The sequence below is a fragment of the Microcaecilia unicolor genome, chromosome 11 (assembly GCF_901765095.1).
Source record: "Microcaecilia unicolor chromosome 11, aMicUni1.1, whole genome shotgun sequence".
In the NCBI taxonomy this organism is placed as follows: domain Eukaryota; kingdom Metazoa; phylum Chordata; class Amphibia; order Gymnophiona; family Siphonopidae; genus Microcaecilia; species Microcaecilia unicolor.
Genome location: NC_044041.1, coordinates 11768154 through 11793889, shown reverse-complemented (window position 1 = coordinate 11793889; position 25736 = coordinate 11768154). Strand labels below are relative to the sequence as shown.

General features: G+C 47.0%; 1 protein-coding gene across 5 annotated transcripts in view; it reads right to left on the bottom strand.

Moving 5' to 3' along the window:
• RASAL1 (RAS protein activator like 1) overlaps positions 1-25736 on the bottom strand; it is a 258927-nt gene that overhangs the window by 73692 nt on the left and 159499 nt on the right. For all 5 annotated transcript variants that reach the window (XR_003943755.1, XM_030217945.1, XM_030217946.1 and 2 more), the window contains one exon: positions 22308-22452. Coding sequence is in view for 4 of the 5 variants with exons in the window: in XM_030217945.1 (XP_030073805.1) it covers positions 22308-22452 (145 nt within the window). In the remaining variant the exon portion in view is untranslated. The remainder of the gene's footprint in view (positions 1-22307; positions 22453-25736) is intronic.

Here is a 25736-nt window from a genome sequence, read left to right as displayed (position 1 = left end):
GCCCCTTTTTGCCACAGCTTGGTAAAAGGACCCCTTATTTTCTTTCTCCTGTTACTCGATCTTATCTATCTATATGTTCCATCTTTGCTTACACCCTACGCTGTCTGTTAAAATGTTTTATTGTGTATTGTGATGACATTGTAAGTAGGGTTACCATATGTCCGGATTTACCCGGACATGTCCTCTTTTTGAGGACATGTCCGGGCAACCGGGCGGGTTTTGCCAATCTGCCCGTTTGTCCGGATTTCTTCCCACCAGCCTACCCATTTGTCCAGAAATCCGGACAAACAGGCAGATTGCTAGCCTCCCCTCCCCTTACTTACTACTGCCCTGGTGGTCTAGTGACCTCTTCCGCCTTCGGGGCAGGAAAGAGCCCCCTCTTTCCTGCCCGGAGCACTGCCCTGCATGCATCCCTCCTGTTGCTGACCTCGGCGCCGATTCAGAATGGCCGCCGAGAGTTAAAGTGACCTCGCGAGACTTCAACTCTCGGCAGCCATTTTGAATCGGCGCCGAGATCAGCAACAGGAGGGATGCATGCAGGGCAGCGCTCCTGGCAGGAAAGAGGGGGGCTCTTTCCTGCCCCGAAGAGGTCACTAGACCACCAGGGCAGTAGTAAGGTAAGGGGAGGAGGGTGACGAGGAGGGGGGGGGGGGGTGACGGGGTGTGTGATAGGGGGGAGGGGAAATGTGACAGGGGGCGGAGCAAGGGCATGAAAGGGGGCAGGCGGGGTGTGTCCTCCTTTTTGGGGGACAAAATATGGTAACCCTAATTGTAAGTAGTATACTATGCCATACTTTGTATTGTTGTTTGAATATTTTTTCGGCTGTAATTGTCTATTGCTTATGTTTGACTTATTCTTGCTATAAACCACCTTGAGCAAATTCCTTCAAAAAGCCGGTAAATAAATCCTAATAAATAAATAAATAAATAAATAATGAGTAAATGTGAAACAACAGAAAAGCTAGAGGAAAAAGCTGAGTATTATCACTAGCAGGAAAATGCAAGTTCATGTTTATAAGGAACAAATTCAATCAAAATGAAGAAAACGTTGGAATGAGTCTTGCGCTGGACGGCAGCCATTTCATTTCACTTCATTTCTCTCATCAGAACGTGCTGGAGTATAAAGTCAGAATGATTTGAAAAGGCAGAAGAGGCTCCTGCCTTGTTTAATCACAGTGAGTTGGCCATCCTGGATTTTCAGCAGCATTTCAATAGATAATACTACTGAGACCGACGCGAGGTGGTTCAGGGGTGGAGCTAAGGCAGATTTACCCAATCAGCAGAGATAAGCAGTCTGTTAACTAAGGTAAGGTGCGCTGAAAAATGGCTTGCGGTAGTGTAGGCGCGGGTTTTGGGCATGCGCCGATCCATCTTTTTAGCACGCCTGCAAAAAAGGCCTTTTTAAACTTTTTGCCGAAAATGGGCGTGCGGCAAAATGAAAATTGCCGCGCGTCCATTTCGGCTCTGAGACCTTACCACCAGCCATTGACCTAGCGGTAAAGACTCATGTGGCAACCGGGTGGTAATGACCTATGTGCGCCAAATACCACTTGGCTCGTGTCCGATATGACCGCCCAAAAATAAAAAAAATATTTTTCAGACGTGAACACCACAAATGAAATTACCGCAACAGCCACACGGTAGTTGGGCAGTAACTCCATTTTGGCATGCTTTGGGTACGTGTAGATGCTTACGCAGCGTAGGAAAAAGGCCCCTAAATGATAAAGAGGTTCCAGGGAAGAAGTCTGCAAGATTTTAAAGGCAATCTGGGATTGGATGGGAAACCAGTGACACTGAATCAGGAAAGGGGTTGCCCTATCATATTTAGGGGCTTTAAATACAGTTTTTTTTGCAAAAGTTGAGGTTGTTTTAATAACTTAAGCAAAATCCCCAGGTTTAAAGAATTATAGTGATCAATTGTAGAAGTATTAAAGCTTGGCCAAGTCATCTTAAAAGGAAGACTTGAGGTTCCATGAATCAGGAAATCATGCCCAGGACCTCACAAGATTTTTAAACAGAAGGAATTCACCTGAGTTCAATCAGATTGCTGTTGGCACAGTATCTGAAGAGTTACTTAACTGTAAAACTTTAGTTTTCTGCTTATTCAGTTTCAAGGAATGGGTTAAGGTCCAATATTTTTTTTTTTTACAAAATCTCGATGCTCTTCTGAACTGAACTGAGATGGTGGAAAGGAGTTTAAGGAAGCGAGGGAACTCTCAGGGTGAGGACGAGGGAACTCTCAGGGTGAGGACGAGATCGCAGATGATGCGGATAGGCGGACTGGATAGGCCACTTGGCCTTTATCTACCATCATTTTCTCTGTTTCTATTTATGAGCGTATGTACTAGTCATATTCTGTAATATCAGCGCACAAGTTACGTAGCGTGTAAATGCAGCAGGGTGTGAACAGGGGGAGGCACTTGGGTGGAGCATGAGCATGTTCAACATTTATGCATATTGTGGATTAATAACTGGTTAAAAGATAGAAAACGGAGAGTAGGGCTAAGTGGTCAGTATTCTCAATGGAGAAGGGTAGTTAGTGGGGTCCCTCAGGGGTCTGTGCTGGGTCCGCTGCTTTTTAACATATTTATAAATGACCTAGAGATGGGAGTAACTAGTGAGGTAATTAAATTTGCCTAGTGTTGCCCGGGAACGGTTTTTTGATGGTCCTTTGTGTTTCGGAATGTTGAGGGTGTTTTTTCTGATTGGTCCGTCATGCGAGGGCGGGCCAGAGAGACATGGTCAGTGTTGTGGCTTCACCACCATGAATCCATGAACCCTTCAGGTAGTGACTGAGTGACTTCAGAACGTCTTCAGAACGTTGAGGGTGAGTTTTATTATAGTAGATGACCTAGAGGTGGGAGTAACTAGTGAGGTAATTAGATTTGCTGATGACACAAACATAAGAACATAAGTGTTGCCATACTGGGACAGACCAAAAGTCCATCAAGCCCAGTATCCTGTTTCCAACAGTGGCAAATCCACGTCACAAGTACCTGGCAAGATCCTAAAACAGTACAGTACATCTTATACTGCTTATCCTAGAAATAAGAAGTGGATTTTTCCAAGTCCATCTTAATAAAGGCTTATGGACCTTTCTTTTAGGAAGATAGCCAAACCTTTGTTAAACCCAGCAAAGCTAACCGCTTTTACCACATTCTCTGGCAACAAATTCCAGAGCTTAATTAAATGTTGAGTGAAGAAATGCTTTCTCCAGTTTGTTTTAAATGCACTATTTTGTAGCTTCAATGTGTGCCCCCTAGTCCAGTTATTTAAAGTTGTTAAATCGCAAGAGGATTTTGAAAAAGTGCAAGAGTACATTAAGAGACTGGGTGACTGGGCATCCGTAAGATGTTTAATGTGAGCAAGTGCAAAGTGATGCATGTGGGAAAGAGGAAACCAAACTACAGCTACGTGATGCAAGGTTCCATTTTAGGGGTCACCGACCAGGAAAAGGATCTAGGTGTCATTGTTGATACTATGTTGAAACCCTCTGCTCAGTGTGCAGCGGTGGCTAAGAAAGCAAATAGAATGTTAGGAATTATTAGGAAAGGAATGGAAAATAAAAATAAAAATTTTATAATGCCTTTGCGACCACACCTCTAATACTGTGTGCAATTCTGGTCACGGAATCTCAAAAAAGATATACTGGAATTAGAAAAGGTACACAGAAGGGTGACGAAAATGATAAAAAGGGTGGGATGACTTCCCTATGAGGAAAGGCTAAAGTGGATAGGGCTCTTCAGCTTGGAGAAGAGATGGAAAAGGGAGATATGAAAAAGGTCTATAAAATACTGAGTGGAGTGGGACGGGTAGAGGTGAATCACTTGTTTATTCTTTCCAAAAATACTAGGACTAGGGAGCACACAATAAAACAAATAAGTAGTAAATTTAAAACAAACCAGAGAAAGTATTAATTCACTCAGTGTAATTATACTCTGGAATTTGTTGCCAGAGACTGTGGTAAAAGCAGTTAGCTTAGCAGGGTTTTAAAAAGTTTGAATAATTTTCTAAAAGAAAAGTCCATAAGCTATTATTAAGATTAACTTGGGAAAATCCACTGCTTGTTTCTAGGATAAGCAGCATAAAATCGGTCTTACTTTTCTGGGATCTTGCCAGGTACTTGTGACCTACATTGGCCATTGTTGGAAACAGGATACTGGGCTTGATGGACATTCCATCGATCCCAGTATGGCAACGCTTCTGTTCTTATTTAGTCTGCCAAGTTTCACTAAGTAGGAGGAGTGGGGTTAGGTCAGAGGAGAAATTTATCCGGTTAGCACTGATTTTCAATGCCAGTTGAATAATTTTGCCTGTCAAATCTGGGCACTGTAAGAGCTGGCTGCCGTTCAGCTACCCTCCTTTAGAATGAATGCACTGAAAAAGTCCCCTGCCAAAACAGACCTTGTTCTGGTACCCAAAAGGCCTTTTTAAATAACCTGCTGGAGCCATAATCCCTCCTACTCACTTCCCTCTCAGCACTTTTTATGAAGCACATCCCCAGCCAACATACCACTGCCCTTCCCTTCCTCACAGCATGCAAAAAAAACACAAAAACTTCCATCCCAACCACCTCCCACAGCCCCCCCCCCCCTTCAAGATGGCTTTTGGTAGTGCGTTCCACAGTTGCGTGCTTATGTAGGAGAAACTGGATGCGTAGTTTGATTTGTATTTAAGTCCTTTGCAGCTTGGGTAGTGCATATCTCACCATTGCTCCCTTATCTTGTCTACTGAGCCCTCCAAAACCCACTACCCCCAACTGTACACCGCTACAATAGCCCTTATGGATGAAGGGTGCACCTATATGTGGATACAGCGGGTTTCGGGTGAATTTTGGAGGGCTCACAGTTTCCACCACAAGTGTAACAGGAAAGAGGAGGTATGGGCTTGGGTCCACCGATCTGCAATGCACTGTACCCACCACTAACTAGACCACTTGACCCGAGTATAACATCTGAGGCTGGCATAAAGTTAATCATTTGGGGGGGGGGGGGTTGGAGATGGGATGGGGTCAGTGACCACTGGGGGTCCCACCAGTGGTCATTTAGGGCACATTTTGTGTCTTATTCATTAGAAAAACAGGTCTAGACCAAAGCGTTGAAGTTTTTGCCCTAGACATTTTGGTTTTGTTCCATTATGGCTGTAAAACGTCCACGTGTTAGACACGCCCTAAGCCCGCCTTCAAAACACTCCTGACATGCCCCCTTGTGATTTGGATGCATTGCAGATGAATTGAAAACAGATAAATGTCTGGAAAACAGGTTTCAAAAATACCGATTTGGACGTATTGAGAAGAAATCCATCCAAATGTTGCTTTATGACTCCTTTTTGGACATTTTTCTCTTTTGAAAACGAGCCCCACGGTCTTATATGCTACTATGGCCTCACAGTTCTAAGCGGCTAATTAAAAAGAAACTAGGATACAACCCAGGATGACATCTAATATACAATTAAATACAAAATCAATTACTTAACACAAATGTCCTGAATAACCAGATTTTAATTCTCTTTCTGAAATCTAAAGAATGGAAAATATAAAAAAAAGAGGTCTTGCCACAATTTTGCTAACTGAAATGTCCAAGAAGTTTCTAATAATCTGGTCCTTTTTTTCTCCTTTACAGATGGAAAACAAATTAGGCTGGAATTATGAAAGCTATGATTTCTAGCTGAAGTAGCAAAAACCACATGTTGAGATAAATAATATGGTGTCAGGCCTTGCAAAATTTTGTACAGGAAGCATGCAGATGGTGGTTTTACAATTTCAAATTTATGAATCAATAGGATACTTGAGAATAGCAAAAGGAATATGGGAGGGGAAGGGTTAGAGGGATGCGAGTTGGAGGGAGGGCAACTGGGGGAGATCATGGGAAGTTGGCTTAGGGGAAGATCGCATTTCTGAAACAATTTTTTAATGGTTATGGAATGCTGGAAAGGAGGAACAAGAGGGGACCTGCTCATCAGGGTGGGTTTTCTAAAAATGATTGTTAGGCGATGAAAATGATAAAGGGGATGGGACGACGACATCCCTATGAGGCAAGGCTAAAGCGACTAGGGCTCTTCAGCTTGCAGAAAAGATGACTGAGGATAGATATGATGGAGGTCTATAAAATAATGAATGGGGTGGAACGGGTAGATGTGAATCGCTTGTTTACTAGGGGGCACGCAATAAAGCTACATAGTAAATTTAAAACAAATTAGAGAAATTATTTCTTCACTCAATGTGTAATTAAGCTCTGGAATTCGTTGCCAGAGAATGTGGTAAAAGAGTTTAGCTTAGCGGGGTTTTAAAAAGGTTTGGATGACTTCCTTTTTTTTTGAAATATATGTTTATTCATACAATGACAGGCTGTATTCACAAAGTATACATAGTAAGGCTCAGTATACATTCTACAAGTTCCAATTTGTAGGTATAATCTACAACCATGTCAGTCCAATGTGTCCAACACAACCCGCATTGCATTTTATTAATCCCCTTCAGCCATACCCCCTTGCACTCCCACAAACAAACCAATCCACTTCTCAACTTTCACACTGTCCCCCCCCTCCCCCTCTCTCATCCCTACACACTCCTTCTCCCAAACCCCTTCCTGTCATCAGACGAGCACATTTAAACATTCCTCCCACAGCATGGCATATTTCTGGGTCTCTGGCTTACTAGCCTTGGAGTAGAGTCGCCTTTCAAATGTACCAACTTCCCTCATTTTAGCTTTCCATACCTCTCCTAATGCCCCCTCTTCGGCAACCCAAAACTGTAAGATCGTTTTCTTGACCAACAGAAGGACAACATACACCAGCCTTCTATATGGTTGTGTTAGACCCTGTTGAATTAGAAGGGATTGTTCTCCCAGCAGCAAAGTTGCGTAATCCCATTCCAGGGTCCTCTGCACAACACTATTAAGCACCTGTATGGCCTTGTTCCACAGCGCCAGAGCCGGGCATTCTAAAAAGGAGTGCAGCAACGTCCCCCCCGCCCCACGGCATTTGATACAGCAATCATCCACCCAAAGTCCCAACTTTTTCCCTTTAGCCCTAGATATAAATGCTCTATGTAGAATCTTATACTGCGTTTCCTGCAGCTCCGCGGTCTTAACCATTTCATAAAGTGTCACAAACAGCTTCTGAAATGTTGGTTCAGTGTAGCTAGTGCCTAGCTCCACGTTCCACTTGGCCATCAATTTCCTCATTTCCTCCTCCCGCCTGTTTTCATTCAGCACTTTATACCAGGTCGATAGCCCATTACATTGATGTGGGATTTTGAGAAGGATTCTATCTAATGGTCCCCATGTCCACGCTTCCCCATGTTTCATTCTTAGAGAGGACCAGTAATGCCTAATTTGCAGATATTGTAACAGGTTTTTATTTGTCAAGTCCCATTGTTCCTTTACCCTGTCAAATGTATGAAAGGTATCAGTGTCAGTTACCAGCAGTTGCCCCAGTATCCTACACCCATTATCCCTCCAGGTAGTAAACGCCGTTCTGCCCATTCCCGGTGGGAACGCTTCATTACCCACTAGACTCACGAAGGGTGAAGCTTCCGGTGTCTTTTTTTGCTGACGTCTCCACCACCCCCAGGCTCTCCGCATGGGCCCTAGTAGCTCCCTTCTACTAGCAATATTAATATCCCCGCTAGGGGCCCCGTGTATCAGGTTAATAAATGACCAAGGCCTACTCCAAGATTCCATCCCCCCCTCTGGCAAGTACCGCTGCTGATCTATTATCCCTTCATAGATGAAATGCATCAGCGCTGCTACATTATACATTCGAAGATCTGGGAGGCCTAGTCCACCTCTCTCCTTTTTTAAAGAAAGTTTAACATAACCTATCCTGGCCCCTTTTCTTCTCCAGATGTGGATGACTTCCTGAAGGAAAAGTCCATAGACCATTCTTAAAATGGACTTGGGGAAAATCCAGTGCTTATTTCTAGGATAAGCAGCATAAAATGTATTGTACTGTTTTGGGATCTTGGCCACTGTTGGAAACAGGATGCTGGGCTTGATGGACCTCAGGTCTGTCCCAGTATGGCAATACTTATGTAGGTGTGAGGATGAGGCACATCACATTGTTTTGGTTTTTTTAGCACGCTGACCAGGTAAGTTTGTCTGGACAACTCAGCCACACAGAACTATGCTGAATCATCTGCTGAAAAGCTAACTGGCTAGAGTCATTTGACCCTTATTAAAATTAACTGAATGCCTTGCCTGCTCGAAAACATTGTCCTCTAAGTGGTGTTTAAGTGCATGTTACAAACATTTTGCCTTGAGTGTTTAATGTTATACACCACAAACATGTCACCAGAAGGGCAAATTTCTCTCTCTATGGTAAAGATAAAGGAAGAATTTTGCAAAGCAGTGGCCAGTAGGGGGTGTCATTTTCCTACCGTTCCAGCAACTGAAGGCTAACCTATTTCCTGCTCACATTTGGGCTGTTTTAACTTCACATACAGACAAAGCCCATGGGCACAATCTGAAGAAGCAAGACAAGAAATTCCAAGGCACAGCTTTCAATTATGCTTTACATTTAAATACATTTACATATTGTCTGTGTCACTTAATAGAGAACTGCAATATTTACCTTTAAAAAAATTAAGCCATTTGTTATCTTTAATTCGTGTCTTTTATTTCCATTATTCTCTTTCTCTGTTCCAATTCTGCTCTTGCTTTTGATTTTTTTTTTCTCACTCTCTTCCGTCCTTTCTTTCTCCATTCTCTCCCCCTCCCTCCAAAGTGCTTCTTCTCCTCTGACCTGCCTCCCCTTTTCTTTCACTTCCCTTGCGCTTCTTTCAGTGATGATCCTAGGTCGGCTGCCACCCGGGGCGGATCGCCGATGCGCACCCCCCCCGGGTGCAACACGACACATACCCCCCCCCCCCCCCCGGCGCAATGACACCCCCCAGCGCATCAACCCCCTCCCCCCGGTGCATTCTTGGCTGCTGGGAGCAGCCGCGCGGCTCTCGGCTCCGCTAGCTCCCTGCTCCCTCTGCCCCGGAACAGGAAGTAACTTGTTCCGGGGCAGAGGGAGCAGGGAAACAGCTGAGCCAACAGGCGTGCGGCTGCTCTCTGCACCCTTCCAGCAGCGTGCACCTGGGGCGGACCGCCCCCACTGCCCCGCCCTTGCTTCGCCGCTGGCTTCTTTCTCTCCTCTTACTGGACCTTCTGTCATTACACTTTGGTCCTTACCAGGGGCAAAGCCATACCTCACGGTGGGAGGGGGCCAGAGCCTGAGGTGGGGGGGGGGCAGAAAGTGGGTGCATGCCGGACGTGAACGGAAGACACAGCAGGGCAAGCAACGTGGCGGCGCCCGAGACCAGCGCTGGACAAGGTTTCAGCTGGCAGGGGTTGAGGACCCCCACCAGCAAAACCAGGGGCCCAGAGAAAATTTGGGAGGGCCCAGGCCCCCGTGGCCTCACCTAGCTACACCCCTGGTCCTTACTTTAGAAGCACTATTCCTGTTTTGGACATCTGAAAGCCAGCATTTACATATCAATATTGCAGGGATATCCAAATAACAACTTTATAAAGCCAAGGTGAGGTTGTCTAAAACTAGAAAGGGAACTGGGACTTGATATACAGCCTTTCTGAGGTTGTTTTTTTTTTTTTTTTTTTGCAACTACATTCAAAGCAGTTTACATATATTCAGGTACTTATTTTGTACCTGGGGCAATGGAGGGTTAAGTGACTTGCCCAGAGTCACAAGGAGCTGCAGTGGGAATTGAACGCAGTTCCCCAGAATCAGAGTCCACTGCACTAACCACTAGGCTACGCCTCCACTAGCAACATTCCATATAGAAGTCGGCTCTTGCAGATCACCAATGCGGCCGCGCAGGCTTCTGTTTCTGTGAGTCTGACGTCCTGCACGTACATGCAGGACGTCAGACTCACAGAAACAGAAGCCTGCACGGCCGCGTTGCTGATCTGCAAGGGCAGGCTTCTACATGGAATGTTGCTAGTGGAATAGCAACATTAACATTCCATGTAGAATCTCAAATAGTAGCAACATTCCATCTAGAATCTCCAGTAGTAGCAACATTCCATGTAGAATCTCAAATAGGGAAAGGGAAATGGGACTTGATATATCACCTTTCTGAGGTTTTTGCAACTACATTCAAAGCTGTTTACATATATTCAGGTACTTATTTTGTACCAGGGGCAATGGAGGGTTAAGTGACTTGCCCAGAGTCACAAGGAACTGCAGTGGGAATTGAACTCAGTTCTTGAGGATCAAAGTCCACTGCACTAACCACTAGGCTACGCCTCCACTCATTCCACCAATAAGAGCCAACCTCATCAGTGATGTCACAATGGCTTGATTGCCCAATACTTGGCTCACTTCTGATATTGTGATGTCATAAGGGAAAGGGAAATGGGACTTGACATACTGCCTTTCTGAGGTTTTTGCAACTACATTCAAAGTGGTTTACATATATTCAGGTACTTATTTTGTACCAGGGGCAATGGAGGGTTGGGTTAAGTGACTTGCCCAGAGTCCTAAGGAGCTACAGTAGGAATTGAACCCAGTTCCCCAGGATGAAAGTCCACTGCACTAACCACTAGGCTACTCCTCAGTTTTAGTTTTGAAACCGGCCTGAAATCCACATTTGGCTATCATTTAGTTTTTGCCGAAAATGCCAGTGCATTTTTTGCTGAAACAGAACCCTCCCCCCCCCCCCCCCCCCCCACACACACACACATATAATGCCCTAGTGACTGGGATAGGAGCAATCTCTAGTCGCTCCTGCCCATGCCAGCTCAGCAGTCAAAATGGCTGCCTTGACTTCCCACAGCAGCCTTGAGAGACTGCCGCAGGAGGTCATGGCAGCCATTTTGAGACTGGAGCCAGCATGGGCAGGAGTGACTGGGGATTGCCTTTGTCTATGCCGGTTCTAGTCTCAAAATGGCAACCATGGCCTCCTGTAGTAATCTCGCAAGGCTGCTGCTGTATGTTGTGGCAGCCATTTTGCCTGTGGAGTTGTCATAGGTCGGAGCGAAGACGATAAAGTCGCAAGCGCCACTCTGTAATGGTGTAAAAGAACTTTAATAAAAAGGCACAACTTTCGACACAGATCGTGTTTTGGCCTACTAGGCCTTCATCAGGAGTCTAAATTTATTTATTTTATTTATTTGCATTTGTATCCCACATTTTCCCACCTATTTGCGGGCTCAGTGTGGCTTACAATACATTGTAAAAGATGGAAGTGCAGTTGGTTGCAGTACAATTATGGGTTACATTGTGAAGAATTATATAAGACAGAGTAAGTTCAGGATATTCTTAGGGGATCGAACAGTGGAATATAACAGGGGTGAGTTGAGAGGGGGACAAAACATAATCGAGGGAACAGGGAGGTCTGACAATTTTGTCAGTTGGTAGGGTTTAAGAGTGGTGAGAGCGCTGGAGTAGAGGTTCAGAGAGTGTATTGGTGCGTGTCTATGAGATTGTGTGGGCCTACAAACAGCTGATTTTCACAATATCTGTTCACAGAAGCAGAGATAATTGCAAACACGATGTTCTCTGTCCAGCAATCGCTAATGTTGTCTCTAAAAAATAACCTACGTTCAAGAGCACACACTTTCTGCAAGAGAGATGGAAGACCATCCGAGAGCACCCGTTTTCTGCAAGAGAGATAAAACGGAGATTGTCTGACAGGACACTCTTTCTGCAAGAGAGACAGAAGGAGACCATCTGAGAGCACACACTTTCTGCAAGAGAGATGGAAGGGAGACTGTCTTAGAGCACCCTCTTTCTGTAATAAAGACTAAGAGGAGACTGGAGTGTAGTTTCCATTCCCTATACAAGCTCCTGAGCATCCTTAAAAGACTCCACATCAGAGTCCTAGTGGGGTTTTGGAGCTTTCATTTTATGCCTGTTTGATCTGAGTTTTCCCGCCCCTCAGCAGCTGCTCTGAGAGCCAGTCACTGCAGGATCTGAGCTTCAGGTATCAATGTCTCCCTTCCCTGACCTAAACAAACAACATGTGAAATGCCAGATGAAGAACAGATTTCTAAATATCACCCAGGGACCGCCTGGCAACAGCTGCCTTTAGGAATACAATGTAAATACCAAATGTCGCAGAGGATCTGGAGATGTGTTGGTATGGAGGAGGCTCAGAAAAACCTTCTTCCACACGGAGCAGGTGGGGAAAGAGAGGTTGGTGGTTGGGAGGTGAGGATAGTGGAGGGCAGACTTATACGGTCTGTGCCAGAGCCGGTGATGGGAGGCGGGACTGGTGGTTGGGAGGCGGGAAATACTGCTGGGCAGACTTGTACGGTCTGTGCCCTGAAAAAGGCAGGTACAAATCAAGGTAAGGTATACACATATGAGTTTATCTTGTTGGGCAGACTGGATGGACTGTACAGGTCTTTTTCTGCCGTCATCTACTATGTTACTATCCAGCTTATAATCAAAAGTAATCGCCGGCTATTTCCCGACACAAATCGGGATATGGCCGGCGATTTCGCAAAAGCGGTGAAAAGCGTATAATCGAAAGCTACATTTGTGATAGCTTCGCTGCTTTCCCTTCACCTTGCCGGCGAAAGTTCAAAGGGGCGTGTTGGCGGCAAAGCGAAGGCGGGACATGGGCAGGCTTGGGCGTGGCTACCAGATGGCCGGCTTTCACGGATAATGGAAAAATAAAACCCGGCGATAAGCAGTATTTCGCCAGGTTTACTTAGTCCTTTTATTTTCACAACCAAGCCTCAAAAAGGTGCCCCAACTGACCAGATGACCACCGGAGGGAATGGGGGATGACCTCCCCTTACTCCCCCAGTGGTCGCCAACCCCCTCCCACACTAAAATTATTAAAATACAAACCTTTTTTGCCAGCATGTATGCCAGCCTCAAATGTCATACCCAGTACCCTGACAGCAGTATGCAGGTCCCTGGAACAGTTGTTGTTGGTTGCAGTGGACTGCAGAAAGGCAGAGCCAGGCCCATCCCCCCCCCCCCCTGTTCCACTTGTGGTGGGTAATGTTGAGCCCTCCCAAACCCCCCCAAAACCCACTGTACCCACATGTAGGTGCCCCCCTTTAGCCCTTAGGGCTAGGGTAATGGTGCACACTTGTGAGCAGTGGGTTTTGGAGGGGATTTAGGGGATTCAGCACACAAGGGAAGGGTGCTATGCACCTGGAAGCTAATTTGGTTGTTTATAAAAGATGTTTGAAGTGCCCCCTAGGGTGCCCGGTTGGTGTCCTGGCATGTGAGGGGGACCATTGCACTACAAATGCTGGCTCCTCCCACGGCCAAATGCCTTGGATTTCGCCAAGTTTGAGATCGCCGGCAGTTTTTTCCATTATCGCGGAAAAACAAAAGTGGCGATCTCAAACCCGGCGAAATCCAAGGCATTTCGCCGGCCCACACCGTATTATCGAAAAAAAAGATGGCCGGCCATCTTTTTTGAAAATACGGTTCCGGCCAGCTGTTGCGCCACCGCCAAAATAGATCGCCGGCGACCTATTTCGCCGGCGACGTTCGATTATTCCCCTCTATGTTACTATGTTTGGACGGGGTTTCAGATGAGGGCATGGGATTTGACGTACCGCCTTTCTGCACTTACAATCAAAGCAGATTTTGTATTATTTTGTATATCCCAGTGCTCTAGTCATTTACATGTGTATACAACTACCAGTGGCGTAGCTACGGGGGGGGCCACGGGGGCCTGGGCCCCCTTCAAATTGGCTCTGGGGTGCCCGGTTTCGCTGACGGATGTCCCCAACCCCCGCCAAGCTGAAGCGTTTGTCCCACGCTGGTCTTGTCGCATTGCCTACCCTGCTCTTCTCTGAGTCGCACCGGGCATGCTCGTTTTAGCAACCTGAGCACGCGCGACGCTTTACGCGTGCTCAGTTTCATTAAAATGAGCATGTGCGGCACAAATTAGAACAGAGCAGGGCAGGCAATGCGAGTCCAGCGCGGGACAAATGCTTCAGCTGGTGGGGGTTGGGGACCCCGCGCCAGCCAAGGTACCATCGTGCAGCTGCAGCGGGGAGCCCCTCCCCACCACTTTAAGCTCTGGCCCCCCCTCCTGTCAAGTCTGGCTACGCCCCTGACGGCTACACGCTATTCTATAAGTATGCAGCAATATTCGAGGTGGGCGTTCACATGGACGGAGTTTAGGCGGAGTATGGGTGGAGAATGCAGTTACGCTCGTAGGATCCAATATCAGCTGGCAGTGATCAGCACTTTGCTGACCGCTGCTGGCATTAAGCTCAGAAATTCAATGCCGGGCCTTGTCCGAGCACCAACATTGTAATCCCGGGTTTATGGAGCTGCTAACGTATAGAGGGGCATTTTCAAAAGAAACATGTGAATTTGGACGTTTTACAAAGACGTCCAAATTCCAAGGCGGGGAGAAGGTCATTCTTGAAAAAGATGGATGTTCATCGTTTGTGTTCGAAAATACCATGGACGCCCTTGGAGTTGGACGTTTTGCGATTTGGACGTCTTTGATTTTCGGCCATTTTCGAAAACAAAAACATCCAAGTCTAAAACGTCCAAATTCAAGCCATTTGGACGTGGGAGGAGCCAGTATGTTTAATAGACTGGTCCCCCTGACATGCCAGAACAGCAATCGGGCACCCTAGGGGGCACTGCAGTGGACTTCATAAAATGCTCCCAGGTACATAGCTCTCTTACCTTGTGTGCTGAGCCCCCCAAACTCCCCCACTGTACACCACTACCATAGCCTTTACAGGTGAAGGGGGCACCTATATGTGGGTACAGTGGGTTTTGGAGGGCTCGCTGTTTCCTCCACAAGTGTAACAGGTAGGGGGGGTATGGGCTTGGGTCCACCTGTCTGCAGTGCACTGCACCTACTACTAAACTACTCCAGGGACCTGCATGCGCTGTAATGGACCTGAGTACAACATCTGAGGCTGGCATAGAGGCTGGCAAGAAAGGTTCTTCATCACAATTTTTGGGGTTGGGAGGAGGGTAGTGACCACTGGAGGAGTACAGGTTGGTCATCTAGTCATTTCGGGCACCTATTTATGCCTTATTCATAATAAAAACAGGTGTAGCTGAAAAAGTCCAAGTTTTAGTCCTAGACGTCTTTGCTTTGTTCCATTATGGCTCAAAGATGTCCAAGTCTTAGGAACGGCCAAGTCCCACCTTAAACACGCCTCCAATACGCCCCCCCTGGGATTTGGATGTCCTTGCGACGGACTTGTGAAAAAAGATGTCCAAAATGCGGGTTCAATTATACCGATTTGGACGTCTCTGTGAGTTGGACGTCCAAATACCGATTTATGTCACTTTTTGGATGTCCATCTCTTTCGAAAATGAGCCTGATAGCCAGTTAAAAGTGAGATGTTAGCACTTAACTAGATAGGGGTTACTGCAAAAAGTTAGGACAACACCTTGAATATTGTGTGCAATTGTGGTCATCGCATCTCAAAAAAGATATAGTGGAATTAGAAAAGGTGCAGAGAAGGGCGACAAAAATGATAAAGGGGATGGGACGACTTCCTTATGAGGAAAGGATAAAGTGGCTAGGGTTCTTCAGCTTGGAGAAAAGGCGGCTGAGGGGAGATATGATAGAGGTCTATAAAATAAAGAGTGGACTGGAATAGGTAGACGTGAATCGTTTGTTTACTCATTCCAAAAGTACTAGGACTAGGGGGCACGCAACGAAGCTACAAAGCAGGGGCATAGCCACGGGTGGGCCTGGGTGGGCCCAGGCCCACCCACTTTCCCTCCAGGCCCGCCCATCGACATCTCCACCTTTGTTCCAGTCTCCCGCTGAACTCCACTGCTGGCCGCCGCTTCCGCTTCTCTCCTGAGCAGCAGCAGGAACAAAAACAGGCGCTTCCCCGAGCCACCACTTCAGTTCAACTGGCACAAGAAGAAAAACAAGCGCGGGGCCGCCCACAGCAGCCTTCAGTCATGCGCTGTCGGCTCTGCCTGTCCTCTGCTCCCGGAATGGGAAATTGACGTCAGCGGGGGCAGAGGATGAGAGAGCCGAAAGCGCATGACTGAAGGCTGCTGTGGGCGGCCCCGCGCTTGTTTTTCTTCTTGTGTTGACGACACTGCTCCTGCTGCAGAGGGCCAGAGTGAGAGAGGAAATGTGGCTGGTAGGGGAAGGGTGTCTGAGAGAGCAGAGGGGAGAGAAAAAAAAGAAGAGGACGCTGGAGAGTACAGAGAGAGAGATTGGGAGAGAGGGGACATGGAAAAGAGCAGGGGAGAGCCAGAGAGAGAGAAATGGGGAGAGAACATGGAAAAGAGCAGGGGAGAGAAAGAGGGGAGAGCCAGAGAAAAAGGGGACATGGAAAAGAGCAGGGGAGAGCCAGAGAGAGAAAGAGGGGACATGGAAAAGAGCAGGGGAGAGACAGGCTGCTGGGGAGAAGGAAGGGGAACAAGGGGGATACCCTGACTGGTCAGATGGAGAGACAAAGAGGAGAAATGCTGGATGAAAGGAGGGTGAGAGAGGAAAAATGCTAGATGGAAGAGGGGTACAGAGAGAGAGAGAGAGATGAGTAGAAAGATGGGGGCGAGAAGGAGGGGACATGGAAAATGGCAGGAGAAAGAGAGAGAAGCTGCTGAAAAGAAACTGGGGGAGACCTTAGCTGGTCAAATGGAGAAATGCTGGATGAAAGGAGGGAGAAAGAGGGAAAATGCTGGGAGCAGAAAGAGGGAAGACGCTGGATGGATGGGTAGGCGAGAAAGAGGAAAGCCACTGGTAAGATGAGAGAGGACATGCTGAATGGAAAAGGGTAGAGAGATAACTGTCTAGAAGGAAGGGGAGATAGAGGGAGACAATGGATGGATGGATTGGGAGAGGGTAATAGGTGGAAGGGTAGGAGAGAAAGAGGGAAGGTGCTGGATGGAAGGTTAGGGAGAGAAAGAGGAGACGCTGGATTCAGAGAAAGGGAGAGACACTGAAAGGATAGGGAGAGAAAGGGGGAGAGGATAGAGTTAATGAAAGACTGGAGAATAAGAGGAAGAGGCATGGGGAGAACAAAAGTGAGGAAAAGATGAAAAGGGATAGGTAGATGAAGTAAAAAGAGGGAAATTAAAGAATGGATAGTAAGAATTAATTAAATCTGGACAGAGAGTGAGACAGAAAAATAAATTGAAGAAAACAAAGAAAAAGGAGAGAAAAATTACAAATGAACAGGAAACCCTGGCAAGAGAGTTAAGACAAGACAAAGGAATGCAGAATCTTGACTGGGACCAACACAATTAGAAAAAGTAAATGGCCAGACAACAAAGGTACAGAAAATAATGTTATTTTTAATTTAGGATAAAGCAATGTGGTAGCTGTGCTAATGAAGGTTAATAAATGCAAATAAAACATAAAATAGAAAATAAGGTGATACCTTCACTGATTTTTAAAACACTTTTGATTAGTCTTCAGAGACCAGCACTTCCTTCCTCAGGTCAGGAGAGGATGTCCTGACCTGAGGCAGGAGGATTTGGCCTCTGAAAGTTAATTGAAAAGGGTATTAGACTATTAAATAAAATATTTTCTGAAATGGCAGTGGGATTGTTGGGGTGGAGCCAATACAGAGTAGGGCAGGGCTGGGGGTGTGTACTAAAAATCTCCCTCTCAAAAATTGGGACCCCTTGGCAGCTCTGAATGCACCCAGATCGGATGAAAGTTCCGGAGCGCGAAGCTGCCTGGAATGAATGGCGGCACCCGCTCAGCTGTCAGTCCAGGACTCCAGTCCAGCCCACCACCACATGCACGCCATGCAGTGCATGTTTTACAGGACGGTTGCGGAGCGGAGGTGAGGAGCACGAGCCTGGCCCTGGAAGGTTCTTCTTCATGATTCGACATTATTTCGAGGCGAGCCCAGCAGCAATAGGAGCCGGTAATAAAAATTTTAATACTTTTTTTTCATCATAATTTTTAACATTGTGTGACGTGTGCTGTGTAATTTTTTTTAAATTGAGTTAGCTGGGGCCTGCTGCCTGCCTGGGGCTGGTGGTCACTATTAAAATTTATTGTTGGGGAATTTCTGGGTGGGGATAGGCTCCTCATTGCCCTAGGTAATATGGGTGGGCACTATATATATATATATATATAATATAGTGCCCACCCATATTAGCTCTGGGCCCAGCCAAAATATCAGGTCTGGCTACGCCACTGCTACAAAGTAGTAAATTTAAAACAAATCAGAGAAAATATTTCTTTACTCAATGTTACAATATCAAAACTTCGGGTTGAAACTATTCCAATATAGCTGCAAATTACGTCACAATGTACTTCACCAACACAACTATGTATAAATGCAAATTTGTTTCTTCATCTGCTTATCATAAGATATCATTTGACTTAAAAACACTAATCAAATTACACTGCTCATAGTCCCTTAACACATCCAATTATTCACGACTCTCTTGCACTATCAGCCCACTCAGGGCCGGTCTTGGGCAGGGGCGACCGGTGCGGGTGCTCAGGGCCTCGCGCACCCAGGGGCCCCGCGCTACTGACCCCCGACATCAGATCAAATATCTCGCATTCATTCCTGCTTTCGCAGTCACCTTCCGCTCAGCAGCTTGCCAACTCTCTTCCCTTTTCGTCTCCCCTTTTTCCCCCTCGAGTCCAGCGACGCTTCTTTGCCTTGTTCCACAGCCCCCCCCCCCCCCCCGGCGGTATCGATTCCTTGGGTCCTCCCACCTGGCTTGATCGCTGTCAGCGGCTGTGTGATTGTGAGAGACTGCCTCTGCCAGTGCCGTGGCTGCCAATAAACGAATGTTCCCTTTGCAGTGCTCCACCTGCTATCACGCGACTTCCTGTTTCTGCGCAGGCGGGACATCCTACAGGGAAAATCCTGATGTCGGCGGGGGCGGTCTGCCATGGTCACAGCCGCGGTGCTGCCAGTGATCGGGTCAGATGGGAGCACCAAGGGAGGGTTCAAGAGAGAAAGGCGCTGGACTCAGGGGTGGAGATGGGAACCCATTTGTGTGGTGAGAGAGAGAGAGAGAGATGTGTGCTGGCCATTGGGACTAGACGGGAGGGGAAGAGAGAGGAAAGATGCTAGATCCAGGGAGGGGGGCAGAGGGAAGAGACCACAGAAGGAGAGGCACAAGATCCATGGAGAGAAAGCAAGAGATATGCCACAATGTATGTATATGTGTGTGGGGGGGGGGAGGGGTGGGGGGGATACGAGTGAGAGAGAGAGAGAAGGGGAGAAATGATGGACCCAGGGTGGGGGTTTACCTGTCTTATCTAGATTGTAAGCTCTTTGAGCAGGGACTGTCTTTTGTGTTTGGTGTACAGCGCTGCGTGTGCCTTGTAGCGCTATAGAAGTGATAAGTAGTAATTAGTAGAGACAGAGCACAGAGAAGAGAAGCTGGGCATGGAGTAAGCACAGGATAGGGAGAGAGAGGGGTGATGCTAAACATACATTGAGGAAAGGGGACACCAAGACATCAGATGCTGAACATAAGTGGGAGGATAGAAACAAGGACAAAAGAGGAGAAGATCCTGGACAGGCCAGATAGTCACATGAAGAAAGAAGTGTCAAATGTACAGGAGACCTGGAAAGACGAAAGAACAGAAAAGCAGAAGAGACACTCAAGACTACAAACGGCAGAAAAAATACTATTTTATTTTGAATGTGTTAATTGGAACATGTCAGCTTTGGGAAACCAGTATCTCTGATATCTTGCATTTCAGTTTCTGATTCTCTAGTATTGCTATATATGAAAGACTGACTTGAGGTTTATAGTTTTTTTTACCGTCATATCTCTATGACTGATCTGCGGTATTTAATGAGGCTCTGTATATTTTGATTGTATGACCGTAGATCTTAAATTAAAAAATAAAAAAAAGTTCTTGTCATTGGGGGGGGGGGGGGGGGGGAATTGGGCAAGGGGTGTGGCTAGGCAAGGGGCTAGGAGCCCCACCGAACTGGTCTGCACAGGGCCCCCCAATTGCTAAGACCGGCCCTGAGTTGCCGTCTATTATATCTTTAGTATTATATCATACCGGGTTACACCACAAACTGTGAGCAGTATTGAATCAATGCAGTCTCATGGTTCTAAACCCCACCAGAATTTAAGTTCATGCAGAGTCAATGCTGTTTACGTCCCTTTATCTAGCATTACCGCTTCTTTGTTATTCATCCATATCCACATGCACTGCAAAATGTTCCTGGAGCTGGTTTTGGGTCTAATGATTCAATCAAGCACATATACAGCAGTTCCTTCAAGTTTTTGTAGAATTTCGTGTATTCTCCGATATTCACCAATCACAGCGCTTGTGGTTGTAAAACCCGCCAACTGGCTTGTATAGTTCTTGTCTCTTACAAGTATCCCATATCACTTGTATTGAATCATTAGACCCGGGTGACGCTCTTTAGTAGCGAATAGAAACCCCTGATGACGCTCTTTGGGAGGGAAACACGGCAACGTTGCCAGAGAATGTAGTAAAAGCAGTTAGCTTAGCGGGGTTTAAAAAAAAGGTTTGGATAGCTTCCTAAAAGAAAAGCCATAAGCCATTATTAAAATGGACTTAGGGAAAATCCACTGCTTATTTCTAGGATAAGCAGCATGAAATGCATTGTACTGTTTTGGGATCTTGCCAGGTACTTGTAACCTGGATTGGCCACTGCTGGAAACAGGATGCTGGGCTTGATGGACCTTTGGTCTATCCCAGTTTGGCTATTCTTATGTTCTTGTGACTTTTAAGTTACTTAACTGGCCATGTGCTGACTTCGCCCCCCCCCCCCCCCCCCCCCCCCCCACCACCATCACCAAAAAAAATAGCCAGTTTTGAGTTCGGTGCTAATAGGTTATTTTCCGCGAATCTAACTGGTTAAACGTAATTGAAAATGACCGATTAGCCCTGAACAAACATTGCTTTTGACTTGTAACCACTTGTAACCACTCGCCTCCACCTACCCTCCTCTCCTCTTTCCTCTACACATTAATTGATTTGCTTACTTTATTTTTTGTCTATTAGATTGTAAGCTCTTTGAGCAGGGACTGTCTTTCTTCTATGTTTGTGCAGCGCTCTGTACGCTTTGTAGCGCTATAAAAATGCTAAATAGTAGTAGTAGTAGTAATAGTAACAAATAATTTAACCAGCCAGGAGCCATTTCTGGCTGGTTAAATCCGTTGACTATCGACCCCATAAAGTATAGTTCTATAGCTGGTGTAAATGCTCACACTTAAAATATCTATATTAATAATTCTCACCTCAAACATTCTGAAGCTCACTCTGTGGCAGGGAAACCCTGGAGCCCTGCACTTAGGCTGTCACCACTCACCACTCACTGTCACTCATGCACCAATCTCACTGATAGACCCACCCACAGCCACGCCCCTTCCACACATAATTGCCTACCTCAACGTTCTAATGAAGCTGCAACTTCCGGTTTGTGAGGTGCCAGAGATCGGAATTTAGCCCCATTACTATTTGGCCCGCCCTCGCGTCAAACGTGATAACGTTGAGGGCGGAGCTATGACACTTGACCAATCGCATCGCTCCGCCCTCAACATCATCACGTTTGACGCGAGGGCGGGGCATACATCGATGTACTACGCGACGACGATTGGAGGGAGTAAGCCAGGCAGGCTGTAGGTCACAGGCAGCGAGGGAGCCAGCCAGCCACTCTCTACATCACGGGGCGGGGCGGGGCGCCCACGACCACGACCACCCTGAAGCACGGAGGGTAAGTCCAGCATCAAGGGGAGAGGGATGGGAACGAAAGCGCCTTGCTAGCGCCCGTTTCATTGGCTTCAGAAACGGGCCTTTCTTACTAGTAGGCACATATTTGACCTGTTACGCTAATATTCCAGAAAGAAAAGTAAGTGCCCACTTTTGTTTAAATAATAAGCTCCGCAAAGCCATGTTCTTGGCGCTCCGTTATAGAATTACCCTCTTTATTGGGACTGAGCTTCCCTCTCACCTCAGCAAAGGAAATTCTCTCCAGCATCAGGTCAGTAATCACTAGAGGATGTAGTATTTGAGGCTGTCACCCCCCCCCCCCCCCCCCAGGAGAGAGCAGACTGGACAGCCAGTGTGGAAAGGTCCATGGGAAAGCCGTGACGTGAAAATCCATATCACACAGAACAAGCAAATATATTCCCTTCTCAACAGAATAAAATCTCAGCTCCAGGCTTAGGCTGATAAATAAAGCTTGTGATAACAGGATCTTACAGTTCCCTGAAATATCAGTGATTATTCTGTGTTAACAGTACAGTGTAAACAGTGCCTTTTTATCAGTGCAGTGTGCAGGGCTTTCTCCTGAGGTGGTTTTTCCTGCTCCTTGCCATGGAAGCAGCACTGATGTCACTTAAACTGAATTTGCATTTACAGGGTCTTCATTCCTTGGCTGAGGATAAAATGGAAATTTAAGGTGGCAACTCACCATTTTCACTGTCCACATCGATGAGCTGGTCAAGGAAGTCCCGGACCCGACTGATGCTCTGCAGGATGAAGGGATGCAGGGGTGCCATCCACTGCTCTTTCCCATGTCCCAGTTGCAACCCCAGGTTTCCGATGCTCTGCACCGTCTGCAGGGACAGAGGAACAGAAGACGTTTCAGCCTGTTGCTGCTCCTCCTGGTCCGGGACTGTGCTCTTTGGCCCTTCGGTTAGTAAATCTCTTGTTCAAAGGAGCTAACGAGAGGCACAGGATTCGGGCACAGTCTCTCTACTGCTTCTTGGTCTTCCTAAATTGTTAAATATATATTCTGTTTTTTAATATCTTTAAGGCACTCATTGCTAGCCAGATGACTCGGATTATTGTAATGCTCCTTCTCCAAACAGCTGACAGTCTAAGCCTGAAGTGTAAGGAGGTGGAGTCACTTGTTAAAGGTCATTTAATAAGGGGTGAGTAGGTGGGGGTTGGAACTGAACCTGGATCCTTTGGCTCTATTCACTGCCCTCCATTGCTAACTCTCAGGGAAGAGAGCGGAAGGTCAGCGGCGTAGGACTTTGAGTTAGGAAGAAGGAGAAGTCTTGTGGGTATCAGCAGATGATGGATGGACGCTATACTCTAGGACAGAACCAGCAGAGATGGCGTTGGAGTTCATGATCGATATACTCATATCACCCCTCTCCTCAGGTCACTTCACTGGCTTCCAATCACCGCATTTAATTCAAGCTTCTCCTTCTTACCTACAAATGCACTCAGTCTGCTGTCCCTCACTACCTTTCTACCCTCATCTCCCCTTACAGGACAAATCCCTCCTCTCAGTACCCTTCTCCACCACCGCCAACTCCAGGCTCCGCTCATTCTGCCTCGCCTCACCCTATGCTTGGAACAACCTTCCTGAGCCCATACGCCAAGCCCCCTCCCTGCCCATCTTCAAGTCTTTGCTTAAAACCCACCTCTTCAATGCTGCGTTCGGCACCTAACTCTTACCGTTCAGTAAATCCAGACTGCCCCAATTTGACTGGCCCTATCGGACTGACCATTCACTTGTCTTCTAGGTTGTAAGCTCTTTGAGCAGGGACTGTCCCTCTATGTAAATTGTACAGCGCTGTGTAACCCTAGTAGCGCTTTAGAAATGTTAAGTAGTAGTAGTAGTATGATATGAGTCCCTCTTTCACAGAGACTCAAAATGCATCTTCTGCAACATTGTACTGGTTGTTCCAGGAAAACAAATCTCATGACCAACAAAGACTCCAGTTTCCTCCACTACCAAAATGGCTACTGGACCTGATGCACTTCCAGAAGAGGACTTCTGCTCCCATCTGATGCAGGAAGTGAAATGTGAGCAGGTCAGGGGAGCAAGCCACACCCCCGATTATTAAACGCAGAGAGCCATGTTTTTAACCTCCAGTCTTATGAGAAAATTTAGGTTTAGTGGACTGACTTCAGATGTGTAAATCATGGGAAGAGAGAGCTAAAATGCACAGCACCTCCCCTGTCTGCCAGGTATTCAGCAGAAGATTCTCTCACATCTCCCCTTCTCCCACCGAGTTCTCTTTTCTCTGGGGGAACCACTGGCCCATGAGGCTTCCTCTGGAATAAAAATTACAGAGTCTGTCTGTCCATCTGGGAGGGTGCTCTGTCCTCACCCTGGACGGCAGAGCTACATAAGAACAGTCTGAGAAGAAATGACTCTGATTCCTGATTCACCCTATAATGAACCGAACGAACCCTTCCAGGATCAGCTTCCTGTCTCTTTTCCTCCTCACTCATTTATGGGCCCCGCGCTGTTCCAAACAGCGCTCTAAAAATAGCGCTGAAACAGCGCGGGGCTTTACCGCACCTATGATCAGAGATAATTGCGTGCAAATTTAAGCACGCAATTCTCTCTGATCATGGGGTAGAAGTGTGGGAGGATTGTGCCTGAGCATGTCCCTGTTGCTGGGGGGATAGGGGGTTTGGTTCCCGCGGGGGGGGGCTGCTAGTATGAAAATGCATGCTGAACAGGGCTCACCATTCCTCCCCAATGGTCTGCAAACCCTAACGCCTAGGGTTTACCGCGGCCAGCGAGCCAATCTTTGGCGCGCTGATCACTGATCATTGGAGATGAATAGGTTTAGCCCTGTTCTGCATGCATTTGCATGCTAGTTGCGTTTACAGCCCGTGAGTGCATTGTTTCATGTGCTCGGAGGCTCTGATCAAGGAGCGGTAGCAAACGCAGGAACTAGTATGGTGCTAACACCTCTAGCACCTGCGTTTGCTTCTGATCATCGGCCCATTAGTACCTTTGTCTTTCATGCTCTCTTTCTGGGAACGCAGAATGAAAGTAACGTTAACAGAGAGTGACATTTTATTAAGCAAATTACTCATTCTGATGTAGTGCCTTAAAGTCATCAGTTCCGGCTGACTCTGTAATGTAATTAGAAGTTTCTTGTTCCCAGAGGAAGGCCTTACGATTTCTCCCTAGATAACGTACTGTGATTGCTATGTTACTCCAGAAATAACCGTATGCACAAGGCAAAACTGTTTACTTCGTTTGGAATTCTCCCCCCCTCCCCCCCCCCCCCCACCAAAAAAGAAAATTTTCAGACATCTGCTTCATAAATTCATTTTGAACAAAAAAATGTTAATGCATGCCAATCAACTTAATGTGCCTTAATTCTTAGATTAATTCAATTTAGCTCACACTAAGGAGTCCTTTAACTAAGCTGCAGGAAAAGTTGGCCTTAGCGTACCCTTACACAGGTTTTTCATGCACGCTAAGGCCATTTTTCTCGCAGCCAGAAAATGGTCAACTTTCTATTTTTGAATTAATGGCCATGCGCTAATGCAGGGCCGCCGAGAGACTGGGCTGGGCCCGGGGCAAGGCCACCCCTGCTGCCCCGCCCCCCCAAGGTCGCCACCACCGCTCCCCCCTCCGATGTTGCCACTGCTCCCCCCAGAGATCGCTGCAGCCACTGCTCCCCCCTCCACCCCTCCCGAGGTCGCCGCTGGGCTGGGCCCCCTGCATTGAAATCGCAGTGTCACCTCCGTGAAAGCAGCGCTGCAGGCAGCAGAACGCCTCCCTTCAACCCTCCTTCCCTCCTTGTGTCCCGCCCTTGCGGAAGTTACGTCAGACGAGGGCGGGACACAGGGAGGGAAGGAAGGCTAAAGGGAGGCGTTCTGCTGCCTGCAGTGCTGCTTTCATGGAGGTGAGACTGCGATTTCAATGCAGGGGGCAGACGGTTGACGACGGAGGGCGGGTGGGACTGCGGCGCCGGGCCCCCCTTGGAGGCCCGTGGAATTTTGTACCCCTTGCTCCCCCCGTCTCGGCGGCTATGCTCTAATGTTTCCATTACCACGCAGCCATTAACAAAAATTAACAAGAGCCCTTACACCAGCATCCACACCCCCGACATGCCCCATCCAAGGAAAAATAATA